We start from the raw sequence: 24,690 nt of genomic DNA, 5'->3' as shown, positions 1-24,690 counted from the left end.
CTCTGAATGCATTCTGAAACTTTGGGTGACCATGCAGGAGGATTAGGTTGTACAGGCTGTAACATGACTCACGTCATTGCATTCATCACACTTTAATGTGGCCTTGCAGTTATCTGCAGATGTGTCGACGGACAACACATCTGAAGCAACTACCTCCTGGTGGCCTCCTGTCATTGATAGTGCCCCATCTACAAAGATGTTGGTGAAAAGAATATCTTTCACATTGAAAATTTGCTCAACAACCCGAAATATTGACACCCCCTTCGTATGTCTTGTTATCTGCAAATAACAAATCTTTTATGAAGGGAACATAACCAAGAAGCAAAGGTTCGTTGCCTGGCAGAATTGACTCATCCGACTACAGAGCAAATTTTGTTGTCCTAAGTATGTTGCACAATATATCGCGCACATTCTCAAACATTTTATCTATTTGTCTTTGAATGGAGCTGTCACTGAGTGGAATTGCTTTAATTATTTGCTATCAAAATCATACTCAGAACCTCCCTTACTGCTGGCAAAATCAGCTCTTCTCCAATTGTATGGGGCTTTCCAGATTTAGCAATGAGCAATAAAATGTTGTATGAAGCATGCAAGCCATCACTGTTTTGTTGTGAAGTGCTGGCAAATGTGTTTTTAAGTGTTTTCTCTTTCTGAAAGATTTCAAGAAGTGACTGCAAACACGCCATATTCTTGTTCTCTTCAAGTGTTCAAGGAACCTGGATGGTTTCATTGCCGCATTTGGAAAGACTTTTTCCACACAACAGGCACGTTGGCTGCTGTTGGGTGCTTGGCTCTTGTATAAATCCGTATTTCACATTCTCTATACTTTACTGTCTATACATCCTTTTTGTTTGGTCTGCTTCTGCCCTTTCCTTAACGGATTAATCACCATGGTCAATTGCCTATTGTTTAAGTCTAACCTCAAGCACTGCAATCAATAAAGGAGGAAGTTATGACATCATCATAGCTCAGGCAAAATCTGATTCTCTGCCTGAAGGTACATAAAGTGGGGCAGCAATATCTTGGTTGGGCTATGGGTAAAAAATTGGTCAAGACCATTCAAAAGGGCAGATTCTGAACTTTAACCATTGAATTCCATACCCAAATCCACAGGAATTGCATCAGAGTATGGGATTCATACTAGCTAACACTGTACCATTGTGAACGGCAATAACATGTGGGCTGGACCCGGTAATAACACGATTTCATCTGTCCAGAGTTCTCATGGTATGCCAAGTACAAAGGTGTCACATTGCTTTTCAACAACTATAATGTGTTTCAAACAAAATCTAAGAGAACAGTGGGTTACCAAGAGAAGAGGTGATTACATGATCATTGGAATCAATCATGAGGCATTGAGGATCAAACTCTTAAAAATGATTCAATTCTGGAATTAAGCCTGTAATCCTTCAGCTGCCCCCCCCCCCCCCACCCCCCCAACTGTCCTCTTCCTTTATCATTGTCACCCTCTCAGAAACTCCCTCTGCCCCTGGGGGCGATATCACCCACTTTGGGAACCACTGAACTAGAGGGCTATTAGAAAGCATGCAAAAGAACCAAGGTCTTCAAAATAATGAGGTTGCAGCGATGAGGTAAATAAAGAAATACAGAATCTACTGGTTGGAGGATCATTATCTAGGGATGCCCTAATAACTATTAGAAGAAGGACCAATTTTGTTTTTTATTAGGGAAGCAGGAAGGTGGGATAAAAGAAAATTAATAGTTTGCAAGCAAGCTTTTCCATTCAACTAACGAGAATGCAGAGACAGTTTTGTAAATCTTTCATGACACTAATCAACACATTCCAAAAAGAGTTGACCTCAGAATATTGAGTTAACCTGTTAATCGTCGACTGAATTCAAGACTCAGGTTACAATGCTCAACACAAGTGAAGAAGGGTCAAATACAGGCACTTGAACACATTCACACAACAAGCTATTAACTACCATATTTAGGGCTTTCCTTTGCATCTACGAGATTGAAGATGATTTCTGAATCATTGGCATCTTGGTCTTCTGCCTTCAGTAGTCTGTTCGTGATCTTTAGTAACCCTCCTTCAGGGACCCATCCTGGCAAGTTATTTAGAAGTTGTGGTCCTTTGCCATTCTCCTAGAAAGTAAATTAAATTAGTTAAATTACAACACATCCAATCCGAGTGGTACACAAGGTAAATATGCTCTTGGATTCAATGAATAATAATAATTGTCATTGGTCAGTTGCAGGAATCCAATACAAAATAAGTTTGAATAGACAAATCAGTTTGATACATTTGGCATCAAGCTGGAAGTTCAAAACAAAAGATAATCATTCAGCCCACTATATTTTTGCTATAGCATCCTATCTCACTGCTTGACCCCACAACTCTGTTCCTTCCTCTGTTTAAAAATATTATCTGAGTTTTGTTCTACAAAGTATTTAATACCCAACCTCCATTCTCCCTCTGCTCCCCTCTCCACCCCACAACCCAATAAGCAAGACATTCCCTCCATTCTATTTAATTACTCTCTGTATTGATTTTAAATTGGTACACAGATTCTTGATCACGAGGAATATTTTGGTATTTTGGTAGTATCACTTCTGTAGCAGCCTGTGCGGCTTTCCTCAATAAATGTTAGCTCAATGTGTTGCACCATGCCAAACATAAAACTGTATTTCAGTCTCAGAAATACTCAACATCAAGAGCTGGAAATCCATCAGGGGAAAAGCCGATGAGGTGTACAGTACTTTGCTGTTGCTCATTAACAAATTACTTAACAGATTCAATCTTTAGAACACTGTCTAGTCATTAACAGTACTCAGCACAACACTGCTAAGATAAATAATGAACAACTATTCACACACTTCACAACAGTTACAAAGTAAGTTTTCAAAATCACAAGGCTGTCCTACACGAATTCTGAATTAAGTAGTTAGTTAAGAATCAACCTCATTTGTTGATCAGAACAGAGAAGGTAGATAATAATCACCTGTCTCAATCATGAGTCAGAGTCTATCATCACTAAGACAGAAAGACTTTTACCACACCAAGCAGTTTCATAACAGTTGCTGAGAATAGTTTATTTTCATTTCCAAAGTTATTTAATTATTTCCCAGCTGCTGCTGTTGGAATTCAAACTCATGTCTCTCGATCAATGATCCTGACTTCTGACTACAAATTCATTAACTTAACCACTACCTACTGCACCCTTGGCTAACAATCCAAGCAATCATTTTGATTCCTTTGTAAACTGTTCCAAGCTCAGAGCAAATATATCTCATGAGGCAAATGAAACACAATTTATAAAGCACTTGAATCCTTCTCAATGTGCCAATGTGCCACAATATCCCACAAAATGACAATCCATTGTCCTTCCTATAAGTACCTGCAGATTGGATAGGGAATAAAGTCCAAAGGGGTCTTGGCAGGATAGATGTGGAGAGGATATTTCCTCTTCTAAGAGACTTTAGAACTAGAGTTACTGCATTAAAATAAGGGATCACTCATTTAAGAAAGGGATGAGGTAATTTTTTTTTCCTCTGAGGGCCATCAGACATCCAAAGTTCAAAGTCAACTTATTATCAAAGTACATATATACAAACCTGAGATTCATTTTTTTGTGGGTATACTCTATAAATTCATAATAGAGTAACAACCATAATAGAATCAATGAAAGACCACACCAACTGAGCATTCAGTGTGCACAAGACAACAAACTATGCAAATACAAAAGAAAAGAGAAATAATAATAATAATAACAAACAATAAATATCGAGAGCATGAGATGAAGATTCCTTGAAAGTGATTCCATGGGTTGTGGGAACATTTCAGTAAAGGGGCAAGTGAAGTAGAGTGAAGTAAACTCTGTTGGTTCAAGAGCCTGATGATTGAGTAGTAATAGTTGATGGTTGAACAGTCCTGAACCTGGTAGTGTGAGTCCTGAGGCTCATGTACCTTCTTCCTGATGGCAGCAGTGATGGGGGTCCCTGACAATGGATGCTGCTTTCCTATGACATCGTTCCATGTAGCTGTGCTCAGTGGTGAGGTGGGTTTTACCCATGATACACTGGGCCATATCCACTACTGTTTGTAGTATTTTCCATTCAAAGGGATTGTTGTTTCCATGCCAGACTGTGATGCGGCCAGTCAATATACTCTTCTGCACACACCTATAGTAGTTTGTCAAAGTTTTGGATGTCATGCCGAATCTTCGCAGACTCCTAAGGAATTAGAGGCACTGGTTTGCTTTCTTCATAATGTCACTTACATGCTGAGCCCAGACAGGTCCTCTGAAATGGAAACACTGGAGAATTTATAGTTCCTGACCCTCTCCATCTCTGATCCTCCGACGAAGACTGGCTCATGGATTCCTGGTTTCTTCGGCCTGAAGTCAATAATCAGCTCCTTAGTCTTACTGACACTGGGAGTAAGATGCTGTTTTTGTGGTACCACTCAGCCAGATTTTCAATCTGTCTCCTATATGCCACCTTTGATTTGGCCCATGACATTAGCATAGTTGAATATAGCATTGAAGCTGTGCTAAGCCACACCGTCATAAAGCCAGTACAGCAAGGGGGCTAAGCCCACAATCTTGTGATGTGGAGATTGTGGAGGAGATGCTGTTGCCAATCTGAACTGACTGGGGTCTGCAAGTAAGGAAATTGAGGATCCAAATGCACAAAGAGTTATTGGGGCCAAGATCTTGTAGCTTATTGATTTTGAGGGGCTGATATTATTGATTGCTGAGCAATGCATAGATTATTAAATACTGTAAAAATATTGTAGAAATGTAGTATTTAGGACAGTTATCTTCAGGAAAAATACAGTTATTAAATTTCATGATGGTTATTACCACACACATCCTTATTCTTGGTGTTGTTTTCTTTGTTTATGCATTCATTTCAAGAGGAATAGTGTATAAGTGTAAGGAGTTGTTGATGAGGCTCTATGGGGCACTGGTGAGACCCCATTTGGAATACTGTGTGCAGTTTTGGGCCCCCTATCTTGGAAAGGATGTGCTGATGTTGGAGAGAGTTCAGAGAAGATTTACGAGGATGATTCCTGGAATGCAGGGACTAACATATGAGGAGTGTTTGTCGGCTCTTGGATTGTATTCATTAGAGTATAGAAGAATGAGAGGAGATCTCATAGAAACATTTCAAATGTTGAAAGGGTTGGACAGAGTAGATGTGGAAAGGCTGTTTCCCTTGGTGGGTGAGTCCAGGACAAGAGGTCACAGTCTTAGAATTAGAGGGTACCCATTTAAAACAGAGATGAGGAGAAATTTTTTTAGCCAGAGGGTCGTGGATTTATGGAATTTGTTGCCACATACAGCTGTGGAGGCCCAATCATTGAGGGTTTTTAAGGAGGAGACTGACAGGTATCTAATTAGTCAGGGTATCAAGGTATATGGGAAAAAAGCCGGAAATTGGAACTAGACGGGAGAATAGTTTAGCTCATGGTGGAGTGGCGGAGCAGACTTGATGGGCCAAATGGCCTGTTTCTGCTCCTTTGTCTTGTGATCTTGCGAACACCTAGGAAACCTAAGAAAGGGTGCAAGCAGCCATGTGTGAATCATTCAAAAATTGTTGACTCTCAGACTTATATAACTAGGCACTTAATGGGCTGGGTCAGTGATTGCTGATCAAAGGTTCTGGTACACTCTCATTTTGGGAGAAAAGGGGAGTGGTACACTTGCTTAATTCACTCACTCTAAAGGCCCCTGAGGAAGGACCGGAAGACCATAATCTGTGCGGATTGGTGATAACCTCCTTCCCGATGATAATCAACACTGGTGCACCTTAGGGATGTGTGCTTAGCTCACTGCTCTACTCTCTCTATACCCATGACTGTGTGGCTAGGCATAGCTCAAATACCATCTATAAATTTGCTGATGATATAACCATTGTTGATAGAATCTCAAGCGGTAATGAGAGGGCATACAGGAGTGAGATATGCCAACTAACTGAGTGGTACCACAGTAACAACCTGGCACTTCTGAATTAACCCAGAGAGAAGGCAAGCTCCTTAATTCCTAAATATTTCTAATGCACCAACAGCGTGTTGATCGGTCCATCTAAGGAATTATGGGTCGTTACTTCTGGATAGAAGAGCTCCCAGTATGTGCCTCAGTGTAGACTATGCACTTCCACCACATTCCCTCAATTAGAACAGAAACGAGACTTCATGGAGCATATTATTTTTTTAAAATTATTTTTATTAGTTTTTCTATACATTTTACAAATTAAAAACCCCAAATCCCAATGAGGAACATTAATACAGTGCAAAATTAAGCATACAATGACAATATGCTACAAAGGAAGAGAATTTGACAAAAAAGCACCTAAATTGAAGACAAGTAAACTTAGTATCCTCCCCAAGCCCCACAACACAAAAAAAACAACTCCAGACCAACCACAACACAATATAGAGAGTATAAATCAGGACAATCAAACTCCCAGACTGTGAATACACTTAGCAACAGAGGATAATAATGCCTACTACCAGAAAAAAAAAGCTGAAAGCAAGGGACCAAAAAGAAAAAAAACCCTAGTCAAGAGGAAGGTTATGAAAGTACTCGATAAAAGGTCCCCAGACCTTGTGGAACTTTAGATCCGAATTGAGAACTGAGTAATGAATTTTTTCGAGGTCCAAGCAGGCCATAATGTCGTTAAGCCATTGAGCATGAGTGGGCGGGGCAACATCTCTCCATCTAAGGAGGATCAAGCGTCTAGCCAGGAGAGAGGCAAAGGATAATATTGGGCATTTGGTCGGACTCAGACGTAGATCTGTCTTGCCCCAGAAACCGAACAAAGCAATTAAGGGGTTTGGTTCTAGGTGCTGATTCAGAATACACGATAACGTAGTGAAGATATCTTTCCAAAATTTCTCCAAGCTAGGACAGAACCAGTACATATGGATGAGAGAGGCCACGCCCCTCTTGCATTTATCATAGAGCGGACTAATGTTAGGGTAGAATCGAGATAGTTTAGACATATGGGCTCTATGAACAATCTTAAACTGTAAAAGGCAATGGCGAGCACAAAGAGAGGTTGAGTTAACCGATTTGAGAATCGAGTCCCAGCTCTCATCGGATAAGGAGGTATTTAAATCCTGCTCCCAGGCCATTTTAATTTTATCCACAGGGGCCCGTCGTAAGGCTGCTAATTTATCTCGAATAATTGATATTAAACCTTTACCTAGTGGATTAATGGAAAGAAATAAGTCCATAGCATTTTTCGCAGGCATTTCAGGAAAGTCAGGAATTAAAGGAGCAATAAAGTGTCTAATTTGGAGATATCTAAAAAAATGAGTATTGGGCAGATTGAACTTAACAGAGAGCTGCTGAAAAGAAGCGAAGCGATTATCAATGAAAAGATCTTCGAAATGTCTAATGCCCTTCCTATACCAAACATGGAATGCTGAATCATACGTAGTAGGTAAAAAAAGGTGATTATGTGCAACAGGGCTGGAAACGGTAAAACCATGGAAACCATAGCATTTCCTAAACTGAGCCCATATACGCAAAGTGTGTCTAACAAGAGGATTAGCTATTAATCTGGGCAGACTACTAGGGAGTGCAGAGCAAAGAAGTGCAGAGATAGATAATTCTTTAGTGGAGCTCAACTCCATTACCACCCAAATAGGGCACTCGGGTTGGCCGTGGAAGAAAGACCAAAAGGTAGCACAACGTATATTAGCTGCCCAATAATATAAATGAAAGTTAGGTAAAGCCATGCCACCCTCTTTTTTAGATTTTTGGAGATGGATTTTATTAATTCTAGAGCGCTTATTCTTCCACAGATATGACAAAATAATAGAGTCTAAGGAAACAAAAAAAGATTTAGGAATAAAAATTGGGATAGATTGAAATAAGTATAAAAATTTGGGGAGATCATACATTTTAACAACATTAATACGACCTACCAAAGACATAGATAGAGGTGACCATTGTATCAGACTCTGTTTTATAGTATATGAAAGATTGGCAAAGTTTTCACGAAAGAGATCTTTAAACTTCCTTGTGACTGTAATTCCAAGATAAGTAAATTGATTATGGACTACTTTAAAAGGGAGATCACGAAATGTTAGTTCTTGTGCTTCTTTAATTGGGAAAAGTTCACTCTTATGTAAATTAAGTTTATAGCCAGAGATCTGGCTAAACTGGTCAAGAAGTGAAAACATTAGAGGTAAGGATGTAGACGGATTTGAGAGAAAGAGTAATAAGTCATCAGCATAAAGAGAAACTTTATGCTCTCCAAATCCCGGTCAATTCAGGACAATTTCGAAATGCTATCGCCAAAGGTTCTATAGCCAAATCAAAGAGAAAGGGACTTAAGGGGCATCCCTGACGGGTGCCACGTTTGAGATTAAATACCTGGGATTTCTGAAAATTAGTTAAAACAGAAGCAGTAGGACACAGGTACAGCAATTTGATACAAGAGATGAAACTTTGACCGAGGTCAAATTTTTCTAAGACTGCAAAAAGGTAGTTCCACTCTATACGATCAAATGTTTTCTCCGCATCGAGGGAAATAACACATTCAGGAATCCCAGTAGGAGGTGAGTATAAGATATTGAATAAACGCCGAATGTTAAAAAAAGGGAGACGGTTTTTAATAAAACCTGATTGGTCATCAGAGATAATGGAGGGAATAACGGTTTCTAATCTATGAGCCAAAACTTTAGCTAAGATCTTTACATCAACATTGAGCAAAGAAATCGGCCTATACGAGGAACACTCTGTTGGGTCTTTGCCCTTTTTTAATAGAAGAATAATAGATGCCTCATTGAAAGAGGGTGGCAATTTGCCGTAATTAAACGAGTCAGATAATACTGAAAGTAACTGAGGAGAAAGAAGTGAAGAGAATGATTTATAAAATTCTACAGGGAACCCATCAGGTCCAGGAGATTTCCCTGAGGACAGTGCAGAAATTGCAAAAGATATTTCTTCTGATGATATAGGCGCGTTAAGTTTGGCTTTAAAATCAGATGAAAGTGAAGGAATATTCAGATTCTTTAAAAATTGATCAACAGAGATATTGTCATTCAAAGATTCAGAGGAATAAAGCCGAGAATAAAAATTTTTAAATGCGTCATTAATTTCTAAATGATCCGATGTAAGGTCTCAGTTCTCCTTCCGGATCTTTGTAATATGTTGTTTGGCTTTGGAACGCCTCAGCTGATTGGCTAGGAATTTACCAGACTTATCCCCATGAATGTAAAAGCGACTCTTGCTTTCGAGAAGTTGGCGTTCGACAGGTTGAGTAGACAGAAGATTAAATTTAGTTTGGAGTTCAATGCGCTTCTTGTATAGTTCAGGGTTCTTAGTTTGGGCATATATTTGATCCAATTCTTTAATCTGGTTAATGAGATCTAATCGATCTGCACGGGATCTTCTGTTGAGATTTGCTGTGTAAGAGATTATTTGACCCCTCAGATATGCTTTCATGGCATCCCAGAAATCTGGGATGGCACTTCAGGTGATGTATTAGTGTTAAAATAAAAGGTTATCTGATCCTTAATAAATTTTTAAAAATCATCATCCGATAATAAAGTTGAATCAAACCGCCAGTGTTTATTCCTCTGAGGGAGACCAGGAAAGTTCAGAGAGAGAGTAATTGGGGCACGGTCAGAAATCAGTATACTCTGATAGTCACAAGAGTGGGCAAATGGAATAAATTGGTTATCGAGTAAGAAATAGTCAATTCTAGTGAAGGTATGGTGAACATGTAAGAAAAAAGAATAATCTCTCTCAGTAGGATGAAGGAAACGCCATAGATCAGAGATACCAAAATTAGAGAGAAACGACTAATTTTAAAGGCAGATTTAGTAGGTGATCTGGTACAGAGGATGATCGATCCAGATTAGGATCTAACCAATAGTTGAAGTCACCACCCAGTATAAGAGAGTATGAGTTTAAGTCTGGTAGTGAGGAAAAAAAACCGTTCAAAAAAGTTAACATCATCAAAGTTGGGGGCATACAGGTTTGCTAGTGCAACTTTAGTGTTATATAGTTTACCAGAAACAATAATAAAATGGCCATTTGTATCAGATATTTTATTATGGAGTTCAAAAGGAATATTTGAGTTAATAAGAGTGGAGACTCCCCTAGCTTTAGCGGCAAAGGATGAATGAAAATGCTGACCCGCCCACTTTGACAGAAGCCGGGAGTTATCAAAACAACGAATATGAGTTTCTTGAAGGAAAGCAATGTCAGCTTTGAGTTGTTTAATATGTGAGAATACCTTCCTCCTTTTAACAGGGTGATTCAATCCCTTTACATTCCAGCTCACGAATTTGAGTGCACTAGCCATTATCAATTACTAATGCATAAAAGGCAGCAGGCATATAAAAAGTCAAGCAATACAATAGCAGTCTGGGACCAGAAATGTAAACATAGATTCGTAAAATCAAAACATAAACATGTCCTGAGCAATAAAGAAAAACAATAAATACAGTGAGTGATGTTGGAACTGGAAAATCCACCCCACCCACACAACCCAAAACTAGACGGTTACCAAAAAAAGCAGCTAGCTCTACCAAAAAAATTAACCCAAATACAACTTCCAGATCTGTGTCATTAACAGCAGTTCCGTATAAATACTATAGCAAATAGTAACTAGTTTATGCACTAGAAAACATAACTACAAATTGGAACATCTTCTGCAGAAATATAAGACTTAATACAGAGAAAATCGTTAGAAAACCAAAACTAACCTACCCGCAAAAAATTATAGAAGAATAAAGTAAGAGAAAGGGAAAAGAAAAAAAAAGGAAGGGGAAAATTATAAATTCAAGAAGAGTACTTTCAACCATTTACAGAGAGGAGAAAAAAAAATCAGAGACTAGAAAAAAGCGAAGAATAAATAAATAAATAAAAGAAAAAATAAATCAGCAATTAAACTGTGAACCAACAAACAGGGAGGCCTTCACTAAAGACTTCAAACCTCCAAAACAAGTTAGAGTCAGTTGTAGAACTCTATAGATAAAGTTATACAAGAATAAAATAGATTACACAAGTACTATTTAATCGTCCATAGGGAAACATTAAGCACAGAATGTCTATTTAAAAAAGACACACCAAATCCAGGGAGAGATTGTCAACAGCCCTTAGAGTTTCAATGAATAATGTCTGAGTGATTCAAGTAAAGTCTGGGTCCAGAAAAAGTAATTTTACTACGAGAAGTACTTATCCACCATTTTAGGAGGTCCGATCGGGTTCCGAAGATGACTGGATAGCCGGAAGACTTGCCACAAATGCTTCAGCCTCCTTCACTGACTTAAACCACTTATATTTTCCAGTATTAAGCTTGATTTGTAAATCGGCAGGAGTGCGGAGAGAGGGTTTAAAACCACAATCAAAAAGCACTTTCATTACGCCTTTAAACTCAGCGCGCATCTTTAAGGTCTGGGGTGCAAAATCTTCCACAAAGCGAATGATTGTATTTTGGAAAATAAAAGTACCTCTGCGACGTGCCTCCATAATCAGATGGTGTTCATTGAATCTCATCTGCCATTCCAGTATGGTTGACTTATTATCCCTCTTAAACCCATTCTTCTGCCTTCTCCCTGTAACCTTTGACACCCTGACTAATCAAGAAACTGTCACCATCCACAACAAATGTATTCAATAAACTGGCCTCCACAGCCATCCACAGATTCACCTCTCACTGGTGAAAGAAATAAGTTCTCATCTGTTCTAAATGGACATCCCTTTATTCTGAGGCAGAGCCTTCTGATCCTAGACACCCTCCCCCCCCCCCCCCCGAGGAAACATTTTCTCTGTCCAGGCCTTTTAACGGTCAATACTTTTCAATGAGATCCCTCCTCATTCTCCTAAACTCCAGTGAGTAAAGGCCCACAGCTATCAAATGCTTGGTGTCCCTTAACCCTTTCATTCCAGATACTTTTTTTCTCCTGAACCTCCTCTGGTCACTCTCCCATGCCAGCACATCTCTTCTTAGATATGAGACCCAAAACTGCTCACAATACTCCAAGTGCCATACACAAACCCTCAGATCTTATATTCTAGTCCTTGAAATGAATGCTAACATTGCATTTGCTTTCCCTACCACCAACTCAACCTGCAAGTTAGTCTTTTGGGAATCCTGCACAAGGAGTCCCAAGTCCCTTTACACCGCTGATTTTTGAATGTTCTCCCATTTAGAAAACTGTATATGCTTTTATTCCTTCTACGAGAGTGCATGGCCATACATTTCCCTTTACTATATTCCATTTGCCAATTCTCCCTATCCACGTCCTTCGGCTGACTCAGTACCACCTGTCCCTGCACCTATCTTTGTATTGTTATGACCCCAGCCCCCTCCTTTGTGAGAATCGCAAGAGCCCTAGTGAAGGGGGGGGGGGGGGGGTCAATGACCCAAGAGAGAGAGCGACGTGCTGAATTGGACTCAGGAAAATAAGAGAGAAGCCTTAAGGTTTGGAATGTGGTCTGGCCTCTCAGCCAGACAAAAGCCACGGAAATGGCCATTGTCTCTTGGAGACACCTTTGTGGAATGGGGACTGGGTTACGTGCAAACCCTCAGGGCAACGTGGGCTGGGAGATGAGGAGAGATTGCCTCACCCCACCCTGATTGACAGCTACAACCCTGCAAGTCCCGATAAAAGGTGGGCTACCGAGGCGGCCCCTCAGACACACCAAGGAGACACACTAAGAAGACACGATAGCGCTTCCCGTCGGAGCGGGAAGCCATTTTGAAGGAAGCCACGTGCGTTAGATTCCGGATCAGGAGTCTGTGGCTGAAAACAAAGGAAAAACCGTTTTTAACTAACAACAGGGATTTGCTTCGCAAAGACAACGGGCAAGTGTTCCTTTCTCTCACCAATCTCTCTCTCTCCAACACGTGAAATGCCAGCGGTTCCCAAACGGAAAAGCCTGCAGATTTCTGAGTGACTTTTATATTTCCATTGGACTCAGTATTATCCCCTAGACAACGATAGAGCTTATTTCTGATTGATTATTACTATACCTGTGCTTTAAATTGAGTATTGACGACGTATATGATCTGAATGTTTTGTATTAACCATACGTTTGTGCCCCTTTATAAATAAAAACGTTTGAAAATAGTAGCATCAGACTTCAGCGGACCTCTCTATCTTTGCTGGTAAGTCACCCAGTTACGAGGAACGTAACAGTATCATTTGCAAACTTTGTCACAAAGCCATCAATTCCATCATCCAAATCATTGACATATAATGTAAAAATAAGTTGTCCCAATACTGACCCTAGTCACCAGCAGCCAACCAGAATAGGACCCCTTTATTCCCACTCTTTGCCTCCTGCCAGTCAGCTAATCTTCTATCCATCCTGGTTATCTTTCCTGTAATACCATGGGCTCTTATCTTGTCAAAGGCCTTCTGAAAATCCAAGCAAACAACATTCACTGACTCTCCTTTGTCTATCCTGCTTGTTATATCCTCAAAAAAATTCCAACAGATTTTTTCAGTCAAGGTTTCCCCTTAAGGAAACCATGCTGAATTTGGCCTATTTTATCATGTTCCTCCAAGTACCCTGAAGACTCATCCCTAATAATGGATTCCATCACCTTCACAACCATTGAAGGTCAGGCTAACTAACCTGTAATCTCCGTTCTTCTGCCTCCCTCCCTTCTTAAAAGAGTAGAGTGACATTTACAAGTTCCCAATCTCAGAAACCATTCCTGCATCTAGTGATTCTTGAAAGATCATTACTAATGCCCCCACAATCCCTTCAGCTACCTCTTTCAGAACCCGGCTGTGTAGTCTGTCTGGTCCATGTGACCTTTCATCTTAAGAACTTTCAAGTTTCCAAGCACCTTCTCCTTAGTAATAACCACCACACTCACCTCTTCCCCCACTACTCTAGAATTCTGGCACACTGATAGTTTCTCCCACAGTGAAGACAGGCAAAATACTTATTAAGTTTGTGTGTCATTTATTTATCTACCTCTCCTGTATCATTTTTAGCAGTCCAATAGCCACTCGTCTCACTTTTACTCTGTATATATTTGAAGAAACATGTTACAACTTCTTTGATATTACTGGATACATTTTTTGCAGATTTAAACTTTTCTTTCCTAATCATTTATTATTTGTTGCCCTCCATTGGTTTTTAGAAGCTTCCCAATACTCCAACTTCCCGCTACTTTTTGCTATAGCATATGCTCACTCATTTGCTTTGATACTGTCTTTGACTTCACTTCTCAGCCAAGGTTGCCTCATTCTCCCTTTAGAATACTTCTTCATCTTTAAGATGTATCTATCCTGCACGTTCCGAATTGTCCCCAGAAGCTCCAGCCAATCTTGTTCTGCCATCACCCCTGCTAGTTTCCCCTTCCCATTAAGCTTGGCCAACTCCTTTCTCATTCCTAAATCCCTTTACTCTACTAAAATACTGTTACATCAGACTTCATCTTGTCCCTCTCAAACTGCATGGTGAATTGCCTCATAGTAGTCCTTTACCTTAAGCTCCCTAATCAACACTGGTTCATTACACAACACCCATTCCAAAATTGCCTTTCTTCTAATGAGCTCACCATAAGCTATTCTAGAAAAGCCATCTCATGTGCTATTCCATTCTGTAAATTCCATCTCTTTGGATCCAGCACCAAACTGATTTTCTCAATCTACCTGCATATTGAAATCCCCCTTGACTATTGTAACATTTCCCCTTTTACATTCCTTTTCTACCTCCCATTTACATTTAGATCCCACATCCTGAGTACTGTTTGGAGTCTTGAATATAACTCTCATCAGTGTCTTTTTACCCTTACAGTTTCTTAACTTACCTGCAAGGATTCTACATTTTTCAATCCTATGTCACCTCTTTCTAAGGATTTGATTTAACTTTTTACCAACAGAGCCACCCATCCCCCTCTGCCAACCTATCTGTCCTTTTGATACAATATGAATGCTTCGATGTTAAGCTCCCAATATCTTCTTTCAGCCATGACTCAGTGATACCCACAACATCATACCTGCCAATCTAACTATGGTACAAGATCATCTACCTTATTCCATAAACTGCATGCATTCAAATATAACACCTACAGGCCAGTATTCATTACACTTTTTGATTTTTCCCCATGTTACACTTCAACTCATCCCACTGACTGCAACTTTGCCCTAAAATCTGCCTGTCCCTTCTCACAGTCCCACTACACACTGCATCTACTTGTATTCCAATTCCCCCATTCTAAGCCCTATCACTCCAAATTAGTTTAAACCTTTTCCCAACAGCTCTAGTAAACCTGACAGCAAGAATATTGGTTCCCTTCGGCCGCAGGTATAACCCATCCTGTTTGTACAAGTTGTACCTTCCCCAGAAGGGATCGCAATAATCCAGAAATCTGAAACCCTGCCCCCTGCATGACTCCCTCCGCCACTCATTCTTCTGTCCTCTCATGCTATTCCTGGCCTGACTAGCACATGGCACTGGGAGTAATCCAGAGACTACTACCATGGAGGTGATGCTCTTCAGCCTCTTTCCTAACTTCCTATACTCACTGCGCAGGACCTCTTCCCCTATTCCACCTATGTCTTTGGTGCCAATGTGCACTACAACCTCCAGCTAGTCACTCTCCCGCTTGAGAACTTCCTGCAACAAATCTGAGACATCCTGAACCCTAGCACCTGGCAGGTAACAAACCACCCTACAGTCTATCTCTCTAGTCCACCCCCCTGATTATCAGGCCTATCATTATTGCTCTGCCTCATTTTACCCTACCCTACTTAGGCTCAGTGCCACTTGCCTGGCTGCTGCTGCTGTGTCGAAAGGGGTATACTTGTTGCTGAGAGGAATGGCCACAGAGGAACTCAGCACTGACTGTTTACTCCCATTACATCTCCTTGTAGTTACCCATCTACTATATGAAGCCTTCACTCTGGATGTGACCACCTCAGTGAAAGTCTCATCAATGAGGTTTTCAAATTCCCAGATGGTCCTGAATGCATCCAGCTCCAGTTCCTTGACATCGTCAGTCAGAAGGTGGGTGCACTTCCCACAGATATAGTCATCAGGGAGAGTGTTAGGTACTCTTCAAACACCCATCTTACAGGAGGCGCATTCCGCTGTCTTAACTACCATCAGGTGCCTGTTTTTGCCTAAAGTCTGTTGAGCCTCACTATTCTAACACTGTCCACTCCAACAATGGCTGCTCCGCTTACACCTCACCTTTTTATTGGGTCCTGCCAAGTGCCAAAGAGATTTTTATGACTGCAATCCTCAAGGTTCTGAAAGGCTCTGAGCTCTATTTAACCCTTGCGCATCACCTCCATGGTAGTAGTTTCTGGATTTCTCCCAGTGCCATGTGCTAGTCAGGCCAGGAATAACATGAGAGGACAGAAGAATGAGTGGCGGAGGGAGTCATGCAGGGGGCAGGGTTTCAGATTTCTGGATTATTGCGATCCCTTCTGGGGAAGGTACAACTTGTACAAACAGGATGGGTTAAACCTGCGTCTGAGGGGAAGCCTGGCTTCTGAGTAAATAGATCCTAACGTAAGCTTAGCATTGGCACCTTGGTGAGTTTATCATGGGTCTCCCTACAAACCTTCCCACCCACCACAACTCAAAACAAGCCCAAACCCCTTTCTCAAGCTACCCCACTGCCACCAACTTGGAGAGCCAATCTGACCCCTGCCACTCACCCTTATTGACTGATTGATTGATTGATTGATTGATTGAGATACAGCGTGTAGTAGGCCCTTTGAGCCATGTCACACAGCAACACACTAATTTACACCTTAGCCTAATCACAAAACAATTTACAATGACTGACTAACCTACCAATCAGTACATCTTTGGACAGTGGTAGGAAACTAGAGCACCCAGAAGGAACTCGAGCAGTCACGGGGAGAAAGTACAAACTCCTTACAGGCAGCATTGGGAATTGAACCCAGGTCGTATTATGCTGATCATTACGCTACTGTGCTGGCTACCTCTCAATTCCCAGCTTTCATCATCATCCCAATGACCAACAGCAACCTGGCAAAGCAGATCCCAAGATAAACGTTATCAAACCATCACTACCATCTCGCCCTGGCTACCAACACTTCACCAGACACATTGAACTCATCCCTACACCCCCCCCCCCCCCAAGCCAACTTGTTTGATTGGGTTTCTTTTGTGTATTCCACAATACTCGTATTTAATCATTCTTCAGGATCTGGCAATGCAACCATTTGCAGCCCATCTCTAAATCATTGAGAAGCTAGTGGTGAGCTACCTGCTCAGCCCCTATCGTGCTGTTGAGAAGCGAGTTCCATGATGTACACTCACTGACAATAAGGACCATGGACATACTTCCAAATCAGGATGATGCACACCTTCCTGATGTTGCCCTCTGACTGCTGGTAAAGGTCACACCTGTGAGAAGTTGCTGTCAGAGCAGCATTTTGCAAATAGTACACACTTTAGCCCCTGTAGAACAGTGGTGGGCAGAAATCACCTTTCTGACAAAGTGAATAAAGTGAGTTGTTTTGTTCAGAATGGTGACAAATTTATTGAGTTACACTCATGTAGGCAAGAGAAGACCAGTGTCCCCTGATCTGTGTTTTCTAGGTTTGTAGCAAGGCTTTGGGTGTCTGGAGTTGAGTCACTCATGTGTGTGTCAGTGCACATGATGCATGAAGTATTTTCTTATACTTATACACTTAGTAAGAATATAGCTGGCCCAGTTGAGCTTTGGTCTGTTGGTCTGTGCTAACTGCCAGGATTATAACAGTGGGGTGCTTGGTGATGGCAATGTGAAATGAACTTCTCGCGTAGATAGTTAAATTCTCTGTTGTCAATGGTGTTTTTATGGCATGAATAATTCTTAGCATGTATCGGCCAAGGCCGGACATTACCCGGGTCCTGCTGCACACACATGGTCTGGTTCATTTGTTGAGGAATTACAAATATAATTGAACATTGTACAACTGTCAGTAAAAACTGTCCGAGGTAACTGATGAGGCTGTAACAATGGTTGAGCCTAAGACAGCCCTGAAGATATGGTGCTGGACCTCCAACAACCACAACCACTTTCTTTGGTACAAGGTACAACTACTGCCTTTGTAAAATTAGCCCCTTAATGTCCACCGACATGAGGTTTACCAGGACTCCTTGTATTCAAAGGCAACAATTCTCACCTCTGAAAGTTAGATCTTGAGGGAGTGTTTGGGTAACAGTAAGAAGTCTGGAGCCACTTGGCTAGCAGGTGATGTGGACCACATGAGCTATTAATTGTACTAGGCAAGATCACCCTTTTACAAGCTGCATCAATCCCTTCAAGCCCTTTTTCATGGCCTGAATTTCAATCCATCTGCACTATTTGACTAGATATTCATAATTCTACAGCTGAGGCCTCACCAGTGACTTATGACTTCTGAGCATCAACACACCGAGTTAAATCCACATCAAAACACTTGCTACAGTCGCTTATTTCTGAATAGAAGTTTTAAACTCCTTTTATGCCTTTGAGAGCAACCTATAATGTGCAAAGATGTCTGCAAGAGAAAGGAACACCTGAGTAAACATTAATCCCTTAAATTCAGAAGTTAAAGCAGAGATGGCAAACAAGAGGAGCTTGTCTTGTTAGAATCCAGTAATAACAGAAAATTGATTTCCTTCACAGTATAATTTTAACAAGATAATGGAGCGTGAACTCAGGTTTTTGCTGTAGTCCTCTGTTTCTTCAGCGTTCATCAGGAAACATAGAAAAAAATTCAAATCTATGTCTTCTGATAACTTCGTTTTTAACCTATACAATATGTAGACAGGCTCTTAGAGGAAAAGAATGTTTGGCTTTTCATTGAGGGGAACTGTCTCCATGCTAACTTTTCAACAGAATCTGGAGTGCACACATTAAACTGCAAGCATTTCTGAATTTTAATTATCACTTTGAAATGCTTCTCCCCTCCCCCGAATACTGTGAAAGTAATGAGAGGAAATATGGGTTATAAAATGAAAGGAGGAATAAATAAACATTATGAACTGGAATATACACTCAGTGGCCACTAAATTAGGTAACTCCTGTATAGTTATTTCTGAGTGTTATTTCTGTACATTCAGGCCTTCTGCGGCAAGATTCCACGTGTTGTGCGTTCAGAGAAACTCATCTGCACACCACTTCTGTAACTTATGGTTATTTGAGTTACTGCCACCTTCATGTCAGCTTGAATCAGTCTGGCTATTCTCCTATGACCTCTCACATTAACAAAGCATTTTCATTAATTCACTGAATGATTCTGTGTTTTTCGCACCATTCTCCATAAACTCTACATTGTTATGCGTGAAAATCCCAGAAGATTAGCAGTTTCTGAGATACTCAAACAGCCCCATCTGGCACCATGGGTGAAGAAGTCACCTAGACACTTTCTTCACTATTCTGATGCTTGGTCTGAACAACAATTGAACCTCTTGACCATGCTTTTATGCAATGAGTTGCTGCCACATGATTGGCTAATTAGATATTTGCATTATGAAGGTGTACCAAATAAAGTGGCCATGGAGTGTAAACAACATATCCAATACTATTCACAATATGCTGTGTTGATTCTCAGGATGCAAACACAAATGTGCAATAGATGAAAATTGAGTTGTGAAGAAATCCTTCAACTGCTCATACACACTTGTTCTCATTATTGCTGAACAGATAAGACTCCATTGCTGAGAAGTTTAATACAAAGTTTTGCACATAAACCTAATTCATTCCACAATTTCCTCAAGGATCCGCCACTTGCAGCTTTGTAACTTGCACCCTATGAAAACTTAAGTACATTAAAATATTTGCTGCCTGTTTCTTAATGGATAGAACGATTTTTTATCCAATATCGTGGTTCTAACTGAAGCACAGAGGTTGCTAATCCACATAGCCATGGATTAAATTCTTATCAATGCTTAAGAATCCCTCCATGATTTAGTTCTTTCCCAACCTACCACCCTGAGATTTCTTGCTTCAATTCTACCATTGTGCATGTCCTTGGTTTTTAATCACCCCGCCAGTGCCCTCAGATATCCAGGACCCATGTTCTGGAATCCCCATGCTAAACCACTGCTCCTCTTTCCTCCTTGCAGACATCCTGTAAAATCCACCTTTTTGACCAACTTCTGGTCGACAGTTGAAGTATATCAGCTGTGGCTCAGTGTCAAATGTTGTTTAGCTTATTCTTTAGAAGCACCTTAGGAAAGTTTACTTCCTTAAAAGTGCCATTAAAATGCAAATTATATTAATGAGCTAAAGAACCATGCTGTTATGCAGTGCCTCTTATGCAGTCTTAACCAAAGTGTATGCTCTCACTCATGGTCGATGAAGATAAATTATAACAAGCTTCTAAAGCTGGGTCACTGTACCCCCCTCTGCCACTGGATCCTTGACTTCCTTATCAAGAGACCACAATCAGTGATAATATCTCTTCCTTCTGACACTCAATGCAGGCGTACCTGAAAAATGCATGCTTAGCTCACTGCTCTACTCTCTATGCTCATGGCTGTGAATTAAGTGCATTTCAAATGCCATCTATAAATTCACAGATGACACCTCTGTCATTGATAAAATCTTAGATAGCCACGAGGAAGCAAAGTGAGATAGATTGGTTGGTTGATGGTGTTGCAACAAAAACTTTGCACTCAGCAAGACCAACAAAATGATTGTTGATTTCAGGAAGGGGAAATCAGGAGAACATGCATTTGTCCACGTTGAGGGTTCAGCAGTGAGCAGCTTTAAGTTCCTAGGTGTCAACACCTCCAAGGATCTGTCCTGGGCCCACCTCACTGATGAAATCACAAAGGAGGAATACCAGTGGCGCTACTTCATTAGGAGTTTGAGGAGATTTGATATATCACTAAAGATGCTTAGAAATTTCTATACATATATGGAGGAGAATTCACTTACTGTATCATAGGCCAGTATGGAGGTACCAATGCACAGGACCATATGAGGTTTCAGGGCATTGAAGACACAGTGAGCTCCATTAAAGGCACAAACTTCCACACCAATGAGGACATCTTCCAAAGGAAGTGCCTCTAGAAGCTAGTGAGTTATCAGGGAGGAGGTACGAGAGCCTGAAAACCTACGTCCAATGATTCAGAAACAGCATCATCCTCTCTGCCATCGGATTTCTGGATGGTCCATGAAGCCATAAACACTACTTTGTTCTTCCTCTTTTGCACCGTTTGATTACTTTGGCATTTAGAGTAATTGTACACCTTTGCACTGTACTGCTGCTGCAAAACAATGAATTTCATGTCACATACAACAACGATAACAAGTCTGATTCTGATTCTGAAGAGAGTGCAGATGCTGCAGTCTGGAGCAGCACACAAAAGGCTGGAGGAATTCCGTGGGTCTGGCAGTATCTTTGCAGGTAAATGGACAGTCGACAGTTTCCGTTGATAGGCTTCTTCAGGACAGTGGAATGAAGGGCCTCAACCCTGAGCATCAACTCCCCATTTTCCCTCCAGAGATACTGCCGAACCTGCTGTACTCCTCCAGCTTTTTGTGTGAAGCTACAGTTACTGTCTATGAATCCATGCTAGGAATGGAAAATGTTAAATTGTCTGGCATGTGCAAGGTGCAATTATTATCCTTGGTGAGTGCCTGTTTATAAAAAAAAACATGTTTTTCTCCAGCCTGAATCAGTGTCTCTGAGGAGAAACCTGGAAACGGGTGCAACTGCTCTGTAAGACTCTGTATTTTTTTTTAATCTTTACTCAAAATCAGGGAATTCACAAAGATTTAGCATTATACTGAACTTGTACCATAGGGAAAATGCCAATCGGTACATACCAAGGCTGCATAATGTGAAAGGAGATAACTGATGGGATATCATAGAGCACAATAAATTACATGAACTAGCAATCAGTTTGATTTTGATGAGAGATAGTTGCTTGTGAGGTCACTGCACATTTAAGGGATCAGAAAGAGAGATGAGCCAAAAAAAACAGCCCTCAGTGCACAGTCTCTGAGTACTGTGTTATGAGTTACATTCAACATAATTTCCCTGGTATTTCTTCAGTATTGAAATCATCTACGAAACAAAAACAAAACCTCTAAGCTGGTCAAAGGCCACTTCCTCTTTGTACTAACTTTTGGCATTAAGTACTCATAAACCAGAATCACTGCAAATTACAACAGCTGAAATTGCCAAATTACCCACAGTATCTTCCAGAGTTTGATTTTTTTTTGCACTTCCTAAATCATCAAATTTGTTCTAAAATGTATTGCCAAACAAGCCTTCACTGCTTAGCAGCTTGGTAGCATGGACTCATACGGAAGTTGGCAGAATGTAACTTGGGTCAACTGTGGTTCCCTTTGGGTCGCAGAGTAGAAATATGTCTCTACCAAAGGAGGTGAAAGGTGCTCCATCCCTATTAGCCCCCTTGAAGCCATGAGCATAGGTGGTGGATGGCTGTATGAGCCGCTGATGCATATCACGAGTCCTGGTTCTGTAACCACTGACACCAGGCAGACAATCTCTGAAGAGTATTGATAATGGCAGGATTCACCTGTCTTATAAACACCCTGCCCAGAAGAAGACAATGGGAAACTACTTCAGTAGAAAAATTGCCAAGAATTATCATGGTCAAGACCAAGATCGCCGATGTCATACGACACAGCACATAACGATCATCACAGAGGGAGAGCAGTGAGAGGGAGTATTACTGAACTCCTGTTGAAGGGAAGATTTAAATTTCTTCAGGGTAGGCATCCATGTAGTAGTAGAATCACAAGCACACTAGAAAATTTGCAGATGTTGGAAATCCAAGCAACAAACAGTCCAGATAAAGGGTCGCAGCCTGAAATGTCAACTGATTACTCTTTCAAAAGTTCAAAGGTTCAATTATTATCAAAGTATACAACTCTGAAGTTCTTCTTTTCCAGGTAGCCATGAAACCAAAAAAGAAAAGAAAGGCAGCACAGTCATCAACTCCCCCCAAATTCCCCCACCGCATGCAAAAAAAATGAACAAAAACAGAACAGGCACATCAACACCAAATCCCCCTCCCTGCAGAAAAAACAACAAGAAAGACCTGGAGAAAAATACAGAATGTAAAAAACAATAAGACTGAAAAAAAAGTCTATAGACCAAGTCCACATCCTAAACACAGAAAACTTGCGTAAGTCTCCGGAACAGCAGCAGGTAGCAGAGCGATCAAAAAACAGCCAGCTGCCACTCACCGTCCGCACTTGCCTCGATACTTCAAGCTCCCCTGTGCTTTAACCAGCGCACAACGGAAGATATAATTGGCAAAATGGAGCTAAACATCAGCTCACTCCCTGAACCACAGGCTGCCAGCCACGAGATTCGTGCACACTGCATCTATCTCCTGGAATCCTCTTGAGACTGTAGAGCACAGAAACTGCCAAACTTCCACATTTGCCTTTATGTTTCAACCTCCCTCATCATTTTAATCAGTGAACAATAGAAGTTTTAATTGGCAAAATGGAGTCAAACATCAGCCCGCATCCTGTTCCACAGCCTGCAGGTCATGAGGTTCGCACACACTGCATCTGCTTTCTGGAATCTTCTCAGAGACTGCAGAGCACTGGAGCACCCAAATGATCTCCAAACAGCAAATCACAGATTCCAACAGTTCCAGAACCACATCCAAGACAAACAAAACAAATGTAAAAGACGTAAAATACGTGAAATATATTGTATCGTGATCTATCTAGAAGATGCTGACTGAAGAAGCGTTGTAAGCAGGCACCATCTTTTCCATAGATGCTGCCTGACCTGCTGAGTTACTCCAGCATTTTGTGTGTTGCTTTGGATTTTCAGTATCTGCAGATTTTCTTGTGTTTATCAAATAATGATGACAATTATGTTGTTCCCTTAAAACTAACAGACGTTCAAGAGGCATTATTAGATGAATTTGAGAAGGATTTACTAAAAGTGCAAGGCTTTTCACACTAAAAGAGCTAGTGATGATTTTTGCTCACACTTTTGGATGCCTCTGCAGATGACTTCCAATCAGAAACAATGAATGGACATTTCCAACTGGACTGTGGAAAAACGGAGATGGGTCTGCTATTGAGAATTAACTGAAAATCTTTATTATCTTCATTGGAAAGATGGAGGAGTTCAGTTTTGCAAAATAAGCCATGTTTATGATGAGTTTTTTGTATAAAAAAAGTAAGATAGTATAGGAACTTAGTGGGTGAGGAAATGGATAGTCATCATTTTGGGTCAGGATCTTCCACTGAACAATAGAGGGGAGGTTGCCAGTATAGCCTTTCTGAAGTTAAAACATCAACTATCCATTTTACGCAGCAAGATGTTGGAGGAATTCATCCAGCATCTTGATTTCTGCTCCACATTTCAACACTTGTAGTCTCTTGTGTCCCCAGGAACCTTACCATGTTTCGATTTCTGAACATATTCAAAAAATAACTATTACATTTGTGGTAGTCCCTGCTCAATCAAAAGCTGATATATCGATTAGGCTTGCAGTTACTGAGGTGACTCGAGAGTGGGAATTAACAAGTTGGCATAAGTTAATGAGATACAGGATTTTTAATCGGATTCAGAAGGGCACATGGAGGAAAGTGGAGAAGCTGCATACAAGACTCCATAGATTAACACTTTTCTCCTGGCTAAAGTTAATACCTAAGGAGTAAACTGAGGAAAGTAGTAACACAGAATACTAACCCGATAGTCAAAACATGAGCAATCACATATTGAAATCACACCATGTTCCTAAAACTTGTCATTTCAGTTAGTCATAATAA

General features: G+C 40.7%; 1 protein-coding gene across 3 annotated transcripts in view; it reads right to left on the bottom strand.

The window, feature by feature from the left end:
• The window catches only part of fras1 (Fraser extracellular matrix complex subunit 1), a 518,421-nt gene that overhangs the window by 169,363 nt on the left and 324,368 nt on the right, over positions 1–24,690 (bottom strand). For all 3 annotated transcript variants that reach the window (XM_073065197.1, XM_073065198.1, XM_073065199.1), the window contains exon 30: positions 1,947–2,109. In XM_073065197.1, coding sequence (XP_072921298.1) covers positions 1,947–2,109 — 163 coding nt within the window. The remainder of the gene's footprint in view (positions 1–1,946; positions 2,110–24,690) is intronic.

The sequence above is a fragment of the Hemitrygon akajei genome, chromosome 13, assembly GCF_048418815.1.
Source record: "Hemitrygon akajei chromosome 13, sHemAka1.3, whole genome shotgun sequence".
Lineage (NCBI taxonomy): Eukaryota > Metazoa > Chordata > Chondrichthyes > Myliobatiformes > Dasyatidae > Hemitrygon > Hemitrygon akajei.
The sequence above is the reverse complement of the archived record's forward strand: the minus strand, read 5'-3'. Positions and strand labels throughout refer to the sequence as shown.